Source organism: Mustela putorius, unplaced genomic scaffold (assembly GCF_011764305.1).
Source record: "Mustela putorius furo isolate JIRA1106 unplaced genomic scaffold, ASM1176430v1.1 tig00003867_pilon_pilon_pilon, whole genome shotgun sequence".
Classification (NCBI taxonomy): Eukaryota; Metazoa; Chordata; class Mammalia; order Carnivora; family Mustelidae; genus Mustela; species Mustela putorius.
In genome coordinates, this window is record NW_025422019.1 from 7,409,952 (window position 1) to 7,423,148 (window position 13,197).

A 13,197-nucleotide genomic window follows, 5' to 3' on the forward strand; every position below is an offset into this window, starting at 1 on the left:
ATCATTTAGTAGATACTGGTATATGCCTGCGTGTCTATGAACATTTGGTTCAGAATATAGCGACTTTAAATATAAATATTCGGAAAAGGGTAAAGTGTCTTTTAAGAATATTTTCTTTTGTCCCAAACCAATTAATAGTTTTAATCGTTGCTAAGCTAGGCTTGGAATTTGCACTGAGAATTAATTCCGCAAATTATATTTGGTTCAGCTATGCCTCATCTGTGATAAAAATGATACCAGAGCTCCTCTTCTTTAACATTTAAGGCTTCTTAAGCAAAACAGGATAGAATTCCTGTTGAATAACCAAGAAACAAAATAGAACCCTGCTACTCTCTTTTTTTCTTGGCAGTTTATTCCTTCATAAACTGTTCAACCACACAGAATAGATTGTAAATTGTGTCATTTGAGGGTTTTATTCTGTTTTTGATGAATAATAAAGTCCTATGAATAGCTACTGTCTATAGCAGTTACATTTTGGAAGTTTGCCTTTAGTTTCGTTCTTCCACTCATCTCTTAGAAAGGGTTTAAAAATATTTTTATTTTGGGCAGCTTACATCCTGTGGATATGCATTTAAGATGTTTTCAGATTTTCTGGTTAAAATATTTTGAAAGAAGCAAAAATTAAGGGTAATCAGTGTCTCCTGTTAAATTAGACTACTGTGTGCAAGACCACAACATGGAGATGTCCAGACTGTAGAGACGTTTCATGGTGGTGCTCCTTATTCCTCTTGTACTTTTGCTTTTGATGTGAGTTCTGGTTTAGGATCCATCCTTTCTAAAAAGGCGAACGTCGGGTTTACCCCCAAAACACTGTAAAAGTAGAGTGTCTCTCAAGAAGTGAAAGCCAATCAGATGGGTTTTGAAGGCTTCCCAGCCTTTCCTGTAAGCACAGGACTTCAGAATCCCTGAAGAATACTATTTTCAGAAAGTTCAAACAGCAAGCACGTCTTCATCATCTCTTCCTCTTCTGTTATGCCTTCACATTATATATTCTCATAGAGAACAGTCAGTTTTGAAAATACATAAAGAGTCTGATTTGATATATATTTTTTTTAGCTTTGACCATCTAATTCTTTAGTCTTTATAAAAATCGTAGATTGATGTACTTAAGATCCCCCTTGAGGAGTGATCTTTGGAAGTGCTATTAGAAGTGGCCATTACTCTTCTCATGTTTTAAATTACCCAGCATTTGAACAGTTGCTGTCACCACTAGAGGTCCCTTAACGTGGTGTGGAGCAACCGTGGGCAGATGTTTACAAATCCGTAAACAGAATTCTATGTATGTTACTCCTAGCCTTTGTTAAGGAAGCTAGTTGGCACAAAGGGGAGAATACACTTTCTCTGGCTGAAATACTGAGGAGGGTAAATCTTGTGAAGAATTATGCATGTTGTTGTTTCAGATCATGTCTGTTTATCCCTTTTCATGCTCTTGTCTTCACAAAGCAGGCTCAGTGAGAGAGAGCAGAGATTCCCCACTGCTGTAGCATGTGTATTATTTAAGAAAGGGAGTAGAAGCAGGGTAACAGTCAGAAGGGATCAGGCAGGAACTTTAGGAAATGCTCAACTTCCGCACGTGCATGTGTGAAACATTTACCAGGACTGTCTTTATTTCCCATTGTTTTTTCCAGAGCGGGTAGTGAAATAAGGTAAGATTTTCATGTCTGCCTTTCAGCAAGAAACTCAGAGGTACTCACATGTGTACCTCGTCTTGCAGTACCCTTCTCATTTAAATGATGGGACTCTTCCTTGGAACCTTCCTAAGGGGAGGCTAAGACAGGAGAGGCAGCATGGCTGGACCAGTGAGTTAGTGTGGTCAGTTCACAAATTAGCTGTAGTATTGATCCTCTAGGGATAGGCCACATTACTTGGTAGGTTCTAGGTACGTTCTTCTATATCGGTGTCAGTGGATGCTCCCTAGTTTTTAAAGGGTTTTTTAACTTAGCCCCTGTGCATTTGCCCACATCATAGGAGCTGTTCAGAATTATTATCAAGAATTGCTGATTATAATATCATGGCTAGTTGGGAGCAGAAACCCAGTGCCTCCATGTCACATGGCAAGTGAAGGCAAATTTAGGAATTACTCTGACAATCCCAAGTAAAGCCTCGTTTTGACAGATTGCTCACATTGCGTTCCTCCGCTTGATTTTTTCCTTGCTTGTTAGTGCAGACCTAAGCATTTGGACATCTCTTATGTAACTGTGGGGTCTGACGTAACCCTAGCACTGAGCAGAGACCACAGGAGGAAGTTGGTTTGGATTTTCACTTCCATATTCTTCTCCATCAAGGAGTTCTGTGATGCTGGTTTGGAAGCCATTCTTTGTTACAGTTTGGTCATGCTGTAAATCCACGTTGGCTCTGAAGTGATAGGCTCCGCTCACTACAATATAGTAAACATGGCTGGTTTTACATCAGTGACTCTAGTGTATTTTTTCCAGGATGTTCAGGGAAGACATTTCTATGTGGTCCAGAATGAGTAGGTCCACGCAAGATGGACATATTTATTGTCCCACCAGCTGTTAGGGAGGTGGCTATGCCTGGTCAGTATGCAGAGTCTTTTCTGAGTATTTTGCCAGTACTGTGTCTTTGTTCCTTCAGATTAAAGTAGAAAACAAAAGAATCATGGTCTTCCCTGAGCTTTATGGCCAAGTTATGTTAGACCTTAAACTATTCATGTGACTCTGTCTTCTCAGTGTTTTTTAACACGAGCATAACAAAATTACCCATGGATAATTCTACGGTAATTGGCCATCCTTAGGTCAGCAGAGGGCTCTTTTTTTTTTTTTTTTACTAGTTTTTTTTTTTAATATTTTTATTTATTTGACAGACAGAGATCACAAGTAGGCAGAGAGGCAGACACAGAGAGAGAGGAGGAAGCAGGCTCCCCGCATAGCAGAGAGCCCGATGTGGGCCTCGATCCCAAGACCCTGGGATCATGACCTGAGTTGGAAGGCAGAGACTTTAACCCACTGAGCCACCCAGGTGCCCCAGCAGAGGGCTCTTTTAACATGAATTTTGGGAATTGTCAGTTCACATACCATGGATAGACTCATGGTTAAGGCTGTGTAAGTGAAGGTGCTCGAGTAGGGACCATGGGCAGATCTGTTTGGATTCCCACAGAAAAAGCAGGAATGAAATGTTGGGACCAGTAAATAAAGAGGTAGTGGTCCCAGCTCTCTATTCTCTATTGTTTTAGATAGTTAAGTATGTTTGAGGCATCTAGATGCTTACTTGAAGTAGGCAGGTTTTCTAGCTTTGTCAGTCCTTAGAACTTCTCTTTTAAAGAAGCCCAGGCTGAGAGAAGTGAACCCTCTTTCTTTTAACTAGGTAAGTTCATGGAGTTCAGGGACTAGGGCCTTTATTCTGTTTTAACCCAAAATAAATTACCTAACACAGTGTGTATGAAAATGGCTTTAGTCTTTTATCATCTTGTCGAGCCAGTTTGCTAAAGCCATAAAAACATTATTTTCTTTAAAAAGTTGGATCTTGGATTTCCTGGTGCCAGTTTGCTCTTTGGAAAGCTTTCTTTTCATTTCTTACATTTAGGTGTTATTTCACCTCCATACAAAAATGCACAGCTTTCCGAGACCTTGAGCATAATCGAATTTTTATGCAGGCCCTTTGCAGTTGTCAGCAAGCCGATCAGTGAGTCCTCCGCAGGGAGAGCCATCACGATGACCACCCCGCCCCCAACCCCAGCGCGTACAATGTCATGATTACGTTAACAGAATGTGACTGACGTTTTGTGAGTTTCTCTGTCTTCATTAAACTTCTTCACCTTCTCTGAAACCCTCATGCTGCACACTAGCACGGAGCAGCCGTATCCCTCGACCCAGCATGAGTCAGGGGTGCAGCCGTAATACCAGCTGTGAGAGCAGCCGCGATACGAGCCCCGCTCGGGGCTTTCCTCCACTCGGTGAGTACCCGAAGGCGCTGGCTCTCGGAGCAGAGTTCCCTGCCCTGCTCCAAATGCTTTCCCACACACTGCCAGGTGGAATGACCTGCTCTCCCTCCTCTACTGTCCTCGTGATCCTTTCTTCTCTCTTTCCTCTTCCTTAGTTACCCTTTGTTGTCCCCTTCCCCTTCTGCATGCTTCAAGTTTGGCCATTTCCAGTTTTTATATATTGGAGGAAAAAAACACCACTTCACTCTGCTGTTGCCATTTGTGACCACTTGGCTGGCTGGCAAGCCCATCTGCGTGGTCACTTCTAATAGAAACAGATGCTCAGTGAAAGTGAATTGCTTCTTAAAAGTAGAACGAATCCAAAGTGTGTCTTTTGCCATTGAATTTCGGCAGTTTGTTTTTAACTGTACCTGAGGTCAGGCCCTACATGATTCAGTTCAAAGGTGGGGAAAAATAAAATTGCAATAATGTCTACGAAATGAAATATGCTCAGTTGAGGGGTGATGACATTAAAAAGCTGCATGGATGAAGGTATTGGCTATGCTTTTTTTGTTAAGTGGGTCATTTCAGTGCTTCCTCCTAATGCAAGCCCAAAGTAGCTTTTTTGAAAAACTGCGCTTATGTGTGCAGCACAATGCACGACTTTACCACGCTTACTGTTAACTGATCAGATATTATCATTCTTCCTGGGCTCACTAAGCTATTGCGAGGCTGTGACCCGATGCCTTCCCAGGACAGAAATTTACAGCATTTGGTTGCCATAAAGTGGTGTTAGTACCGTGTCTCAGGTCACTAGCTAGGTGCCCTTTGGGGCTGCTCATCCACCAACCTTAGTCTGTATAAACAGTGAGAATTTGTATTTTCAGTTTTTAGGATTTGAGAAAAACCGACTGGGAAACCTGTTTCTTTTATGGAATATCATGTTTGCCTTTTCTTCTTAGTTTGAATAGTCTAAAATAGACATATGCCTCTTAGAGTAAATTATTAATTCCTAGAGATCTCTAGGAAAAACACACACTTTCACAAAAAAATACTGTGTATTCTCCAGTAATTGTTTCAGTTTTTTGCCATATTAATTGCTATAAAACCGTGTATTTTGATAAGCATGGCAGGTGGAAATCATTTTAGAATGTTAGGCCTAGGCCTGAAGCTGTTCTGTGGAATTATGCTCTGCAGCAGTCTGTTACTTCTACTTCAGTTATATAACTGGTCTTTCAGATATGAAAATGGCGCTGTGGATGATAGATCAGAAACACACAGTTTTAATAGTTGCCTCTCTCTGCTGCTAATGTCATATACTTCTTTCTAATATCCCTTTATCCCATCAGTGTCAATAATCAAAATCTAGATAGACATCCTTATGACCTGTTATCCTGTATGCAGTGAAAACCATGCCAGATGGGTCCCTTGACATAGTGAGAATAGTCTACCTGATGATCATGAGATCCTGAGCGGGGCACCTCAGCTCATACACATCAGCTATTCCACAGTGATCTGAAGCATCAGAAAAGAATTCTCAAGTCAGGGGTGGCCATGATGTTTTTTTCCCCACCAAAGGAACTGGTGATTTTTCCTTTTAAGTTAAGGTTCTATATCTCTGCATCCTTGCTGACTATTTGACCTTCTAAACAAGCTGTTCTATAAGTGAACGATTCAGTCTATTTATTGGTTATCTGGTCTCTTAGGCAATTCCGGGTTTTTATTTCATATATGTAGTGGTATTTTCGTTATTGTCCATGGAATTGTCCGTGGAAGCAGCCTTTCTAATCCAGCATGCGGTCAGTGGACCAGGCAAGGTATGCTGAATTCTTGAGCTTCTCACAGAACCCTGAGTATTTGAGTGATCTAGTCTGATTTTCACTTTCTTTGGTGAAATGGATCTGCGTACGGATCTTTCCTGATGACACCCAGAATGATGAAATGTACAGTCGTTCCTACCAGGGCAGAAGATGTGGATGCAGATGTCTCCTCTTCCTAACAAACTACCATTGGCACATGTCTTCTGCTGCGGTCAGGGTCATGGTTAATGACTTCCCAGCTGAATTTTTATGCCATGCCCCCTTTGCCTCCTTGGGTTCAGTCTGTCCATAAAACTTGTATCCAGTGAGAACAAGAGCAGTGCTTTTCTGCATACTGGCACCACTGTGAGCAGGCGCAGCTCCTGTGGCTCCTGTTCACCCTCTGGGACAGGTGTTGCTGTCACCCTTGTTTATGGATGACAGAACAGAGTCTTACAGAGAATAAGCCACTTTCTCAAGGTCATGCAGCTAGATGGCAGAGCTAGGTTTGAATCCAGTTTGACTTCAAAGCTTGGCTGCTCCCCTGCCTCATTTGAAAGTTTTGATGATTTAGTGTCTTTCATTTGTTCCTCTGAAATGTATTAAATGCTCTCTCTCCAGGCTTAAGCACAAAGTGTCCAGCAGTGTTTCTAAATTGTGATTTCCAGGTTTGGAGTTAAGACCTAGGAATTCATAGATGAGTCCCCAAAGGCAGTCCCCAAGGGAACTCACTGTGCCCTTCAGACAATGTGAAGTTTCCTTCTTCTTCCCATTCACTTTAGTAATTGTTTCCCACCTCTTCTATAAATTAGTGAGATTTTGTGTTAGTGTCCCTTTGGATCAATTTATATAGCTAGCCTTCAGTTTGAAATGGGGGGTGTGTGAAAATAATTATGTTTTGGTGATTATGTATTGGTATTAGGTTTGCATTTTTATTACAGAGTTATTTTGGACCATTTTCATGGTATGAATATATATATGGTTACAGTGACAGCTTTCAAGTGAAAGGAGGTGCTCTGCTGTAAATCAGGCTTTGACATAAATGGGTCCACCTTGGATTCCACTGATGGGTGTTCACTTGAGAACATGACAGAGGACTCATTACATGACAGATTTACTGTAGAATAGTCTGTTGAAACAGAACCAGAGGGCAACTTTATAAGGAACCATCAATATTGCTATTTTAAAAGCTATTTTCAGTTTAAACTACTATGGTACTGATAATATTGTACAGTAAATGGTATGCTTCAGTCTTAAAACGTGTTTTGCCAACTTCCTTATGTCAGGAAACTGATTATTTTATATCTGTTTTAGAGATTGCCAGTTATTTTTGTGTATCTTGAGGAGTTAGAAATTTTCCTTTTGCATGCTGGTAAAAATTTGTCCTTGTCCACCAGATTACCTTTGCTGTTTAATATCACTGATAACCACAGATATGTGCATATTCATAAAGTGGCCTGAGCTTAAAAAAATAAAATTATAGGGGTGCCTGGCTGGTGGTAGAACATGTGACTCTTGATCTTAGGGTCATGAGTTTGAGCCCCATGTTGGGTATAGAGATTACCTTATAAAAATCTTTAAAAAAAATTTATATTGAAGAGTTTGAGGTTCAGGTATTTTATGACAAAATGAAAGTATTTACGTGTACAGGATACTGCGCTCTAGTAGCATGTGTGAAAAGTAGCACTGCTGGGTATTGCTTTATGAAACCTTGTGGGTTTTCTATGGTACAGCCACCCTTTTCTTTCCAGAGTCATGAATATAAGCACAACAGTCTTTTGGTTTTTTTTCTGGAGGTAAGGAAAAAACCATATTTTGCATGGCACCCTGCTCAATAAATTCATATTTTGAGCCAAGCTATATTTTACAGTTCTTCTGAAAGTAGTTCTATATGCGGACGGAGTTTAGCATAGAATTCCTCAGGTTGCTGAATTAACGGGCTTATGATGAATATTTGCTAATAAAGTAATATTTAACATAGACACATAAATGGGAGTTTACTGGTAACGATCCCTGCCACTGCCAGCACCAGCAGCAACACCACTGTTGCTCCCATCATTTGTTCAGTGCCCGGCACTGCTTTAGGTGCTCTTTGTCTGATCTCTTGCAACTCTCTCCGCTCCCAAGAGGTACGTACCATTTTCAGCACCATTTCCTGCTGATGAAGCTGAGACACAGAGACTTAGGACTTGGCCGCAGGTCCTCCAGCACTTGGCCTCAGGTCCTCCAGCTGGTTGCTGTCAAATCGGGATTTGCCCCCAGCTGCATTACACAGCGGTTGCTCATAACCAGAGTGCTGTGACTGCCTCGCCAAGGAAACTCCTTAAACCTGTTACAACCAAATTTCTAGCAGTTAAACAATAAGTTCATTGACATTTGGGATATTCATGGAACAGTAGAGCAAAAATTGGGGGGAACAGAGAATTTCATCTGTTGAGCCCCTTTCTCGTGATTTCATTCTATTTCTGTTCAGATAACATGATGACCTTCTCTGCTTTTGTTTTTGGTGCATGGTTGCATATGCATCACGTACTGATGAGGCATCCTGTGAGCTGAGTAAACAGTCCATTCTACTGCTGTGCCACTCGGTATATAGACGGTGCTTTGTGACTCCTGATGTCCTTCATGTTGCATATTTCCATAACGGCTCATTGAGGCTTCGTGGCGTGAATATAAACCTGGAGTCTGAGCCCAGGTGATATCTAAGGAACACCGCAGAGAGTGCTCTTGTCATGCCTGTGTGTGTGCTAGCCCCTCGAGAGCCAGCAGGCTGCCGTAGAGTTCGGGGATTGGCACTTGCTCTCCATTCATCTCCAGCATCATTTCCTTTCATGAGAAAACATGGCCTCATTGGGAGCAGTCCGTGCATCCCCTTTGGACTATGGCATTTTCTGTCTTGGGTACTTCTGTGTTAATCCTGTGGGTGTTGCCGTTCCTTTTACCTGCAGCCTCTCGACGTCATTCCAGGTCCACTAGTGCCCTCTCCACTGCTGAATCTGTTGGGCAGTCAGGTGAACAAGTGCTAACTGCATGCCTTGGCTTCTTCATATGTTTCAGTTTCACACCCATTTTAGCATTTGTTTCCATCAGTGTCAGCTAGCACTTGGCATGTACACACTTCATGTTTGTTTTCCCCAGCGTGCTTTGATTTTTTTAAGTTGTTGAATGTTTGTGCTTCTGTTAATAGGCCGTAGATGCTTTATAGCCTGTTTGACAACATCATTTCTCCAGTGTTCATGTTTATGTGAAAACGAAACAAAAACACAGGGAGGGGCTTCTTCGCCTCTTTTGACTCTGCCCCTCAGGAGAAGAGCCACCTGAAATAGGTGCCCTGGAAAGTCCCTATGGGGAGAGAGGGGATGGAGGTCACCCGACGGAGTCTTACATTTCCCAAGGCTTTGCTCCCGAAAAGTGTTGATTTGTGGCGTTAATTATTAGTGTTAGGTTCTAATTACTTGGAGGAACTGTTTAGTTACTAAATGCTCCAACTCCTAGTGTGCATAATCCCATATGTATAAATGTGTATGCTAAAACTTTTATGGAAAAACAAGGTCACGATTCAGATGATCAGGTCAGGCGGCAGGCAGCCTTCACAGCCCATGGTCCCTAAATGTTCCATCCCAGCCTGCTTTAACGATACCAAAAATCCCCTGCTTAGCCATTGGGGCAAAAAGTAAGCATACAGAAATGTTCAGTTTGCTAGATTTAACTGACATCATTTTTATATGGTAACTACAGTTTTCTTACCCGAGTAAGGCAGACTGTCAATGAGGACAGCTGTCACCAATTCATGGAGTTATTTTCTCCGTCCTTCCTCTAAGCGAAGCGAGCTATGCTTTTCATTACGTACACTCTGATGAGTACAGTCCCCTGAAAATTAGGGGCCAGGCTGAAGGCACAGTCACACATACCCATCTCTTGGGAAATGGAGCTTCATCATAACATCAGAGCAGCAAGTGTAGAACAGACTTTGGTCTGGTGAAAACAAAGCTTGTAACTTTGCTCAGATCCAGACAAACATTTCCCCTTCAGATTTGAAATTCAAATGATCTATGGTACATATCCAGTGATCGGCAGTCACTGCGTATGGCAGAGCTGTATGCTTCGGGGAAGCACAGAATAATTGCATTGTTCTTACAGTTTTAATTTTCTGTCAGAAAAAAATCCGTATTATCCCTGGAGCAAGAATTGCTGGCATGAGATATACTTTTTTTTTTAAATTTTTTAAGATTCCTTTTTATTTAAGTTTATGCTGGTAATTTCTAAATGGCTTACAACTGAATTTTCATTTTGTTACTCATAAATCCCTTACTATCTACCCTTTTTTAATGGTAAAAAGACTTGAGCAAAGATCATGTATAAAAGCATATGCACAGCAAATCTCAAATTTACACTTGTTTCGTGTGTCAACTGGTAATATAGAGATATATATATATATATATATATAATACATAGGGAGCGATCTAGATACAATTGCTTTGTGGTCTCAGTTTATCTGGCACATTTAATCATCTTTTAAACATAAAGGCTAATTCAGCATACAGTATGACTAACAAGTGCATTAAAAAAGGGGATAGTATCACATATAATTTTTGTTTCTTTATAAAAATTTGTGACTGTATAATGTTTGGTTAGCAGTGTTTAAATTTTTTCCCCTTTTGGTGGTGCTGGGAAGTGTAATTTTTGAAACTGGCATTTTAAAAAAGCTAAGTAACACCTCACTTTTATAATCCTTGTTTTCTGAAGAACTCTTGCTACATATCTGAGTTTTAAATATATCAGTTTGTAAGAAAGATCAATTCACATAAAACAGATTTAGCTTTCTTTTTATTGTAAATGCGTCATTATGAGAATATGGCTAGTAGAGTTTTTTGGCTTTTGGGTTTTGTTTTATTTATTTATTTATTTTTGGTCCAAACAGTGTCTTACTTGTTCACAAAAAGAAAACATTTTTTAATCTTAAAATTTTTCTTCAGAGGTTTTTAAAAATATATTAGCATTTTAAATAAATGTTTGCCAGTAAATACTGTGATACACTTAGGAAGTATAATTTATATGAACTTCTCCAGTTATAGCTTTAACCTCAGCTCTTCTTAAGGAAGGCTGCTCTCCTGATGATATGGAACTTTTAAAAAGCTAGTCTTCATTGTCCTTGATCCTTAATAGGCTTAAAATAATTGAATTGCTGAAATTTATTTTAGATTCTTTGGATCATGTCCATTTTGTTTACATTTTTAGGCTATCATTTGAAAGTCCTTTGAGGGACTCAGGAAAAATGTATACTTACGTTACCTGAATGGTTAGTATATTGCAGTGAAGATGCTAGCTTTTTGTGATGCTCATTGAAGAATTTTAATAAACTGATTTTTAAATCACCTTTGGTGACACAGGCATCATAAACAAGTACCAAAAATTGAGCTCAGCTAATGACACTTAAACAGTCTTGACACGAATGAAAACTTGCAGAGATCAGTCAAATACATTTGTTTCAAATTTTAACTTTTTATTACACATTGCATTAGAACTCTGTTGTCAAACCATGAAGCTTTCTAATTAGTTTGACCAAACATCAGGGCCGCTTGCCTCCAGAGAGAGCACTAACTAGATTAAAAGACTCAGCCCCCAGCCCAGCTCACTTCCATAATAAGTTCCCCTCACCCTCCCATGTCGCAACACTTCAAAAATACAACATCATTAAAGAGCCATTTTAATTATTCAGATGCTTTGTGGCACGAGAGTATTAAATGTGGAACAGGCTAACCTCTGCTGCTGGTAACCAAGTCCAGTTAGAACTGCAAGTGAAGGGTCCTTCAGATTGGCCTGAAACTTTCCAGTGCCTCTGACCAATAGATGGGAAGAGGCAGGAGCCCTTGCAAAGAACTGAGGAAATTTGAATTAAAGTGACATATCTTTCGGTTTTGTTTTTCTTAAATAGACCGGTTTGGGCTTGGCCAGGCAGGAAGAGGACCTGGCTCTGTGAATGCCATGCGAGTTCTGAGCACGAGTACAGACCTTGAGGCTGCTGTTGCTGATGCTTTGGTAAGAGTCGCAATGTGTATACAATCTCCTGGACTGTTTTCTCTGTCCTAACAGAAAATTGCCTCCCAAATCAGTGTACTCAGTCATCTTGGGCACTCCATAAAATTGTGGAAATACTGGGTAAATTGATATTGTTAGCACTTTGTCTTTAAACTTCTATCCCTGTACATAAGTGAAAATTGGCCCTACAAAAAATACTGACGTCAAGTGTTTTCTTCTCTGCTCCTCAGTATCAAGGAAGTTTTGATGACATTGGACTTATCTGATGTCATTGGGCTCCTTTTTAATTTTTTTTTCTTTTTCTTCGTGTTTTTTCTTCAGCATTTGCTTTTTTCATCCTCCCGCTTCTCTTGCTTTACAGGCTCTGATGGCATAGCCTAAACATAACGTTATAATAGTAGGTAACAGAGTTTGTGGTTGGAAAATCTCACATTGGTTCCATGACCACACTAGCTGTTCCATACGATTTTACCTTCATTTGTTTGTCTTTAAAAATGAGTCATTAAGTCATTATTTAAGGAAACTTTCCTAAATTTTAATGCCAATGAACTCTTAGGATATAAAGCACTGGTGGAATGTGTTTTTGCATCATTATAATGGAGTATCTAAAAAAAACATAAAGCAACAACATAAAACAAAGCAAACATAAAACATAAAGCAAAAACATAAAACAGCAACATAAAGTGATTAGAGGTCCTTAAATTTGTGCTTATAGCAGAACATCCCCTGGTAGAATCAGCTTGTGGTCACATTGCTTTTAAAAGATGCATTTCAGCTGGTAGTGACACTGCCTCTAGCATAATCTGGTTGATGTGCTCAGCATTTAAAATAGATTCTCTTTAGAGCTGTCTGATCCCTGGCCTTGCTTATGCTGTTTTAAGATATATTGTCTCTCTAAGGAAAACATATTATAACATCCTGCTTTCAGACCCAGAAGTTTTAAACCCAGCCCCGTTTTTCATCTGATCAAAATGTTACAGTCTGTGGCTAACAGGGATTCTCACTTTCATCCCGTCCTGTGTTGCCCTCATTTATTCTTGCTCAGTCAGATTTCTTTGACAAGCGGCTATGAGCAAGCAGTTTGCTGATGCTTTTCCTGTAAGCAAGGGCTGCCTGGCCAGCTCTATTCAGCAGCCTTCTGTGTAGAAGGGCTTTTTTCCTGGCAGGTACTGGAGTTCAGGATAATTGCACTAACCATGGCTTTGACTTCAGAGTCATGAGCTGGAACAGAACTCTGGGAGGCTATTTTTCCTTCCAAGCTGCAGCACTGAGAATCTGTCTCTTATTTATTCAGAGACCCTATTAGGAGGTCAGAGGGGTAGGAAATGATGGATGTACAAAACCCTTAGTTAAATGGGACTTCCCGTTAAGGCGGGGGAGTTCCCTCGTTCTTCAAAGAACCGCCCAAGGGACTGTGCACAAAGTTGCAGGGGGCAGAGTTGGACTTGAGAACTTGAGCTTGGGCTTTCCTTGACTCGG

At 40.4% G+C, this 13,197-nt stretch overlaps 1 protein-coding gene across 14 annotated transcripts in view; it reads left to right on the forward strand.

Annotated features, from left to right (window-relative positions):
* Nucleotides 1–13,197, forward strand: part of CLASP1 (cytoplasmic linker associated protein 1) — a 271,909-nt gene that overhangs the window by 193,025 nt on the left and 65,687 nt on the right. For all 14 annotated transcript variants that reach the window (XM_013060079.2, XM_013060078.2, XM_045066557.1 and 11 more), the window contains one exon: nucleotides 11,615–11,718. In XM_013060079.2, the coding sequence (XP_012915533.1) occupies nucleotides 11,615–11,718 (104 nt within the window). The remainder of the gene's footprint in view (nucleotides 1–11,614; nucleotides 11,719–13,197) is intronic.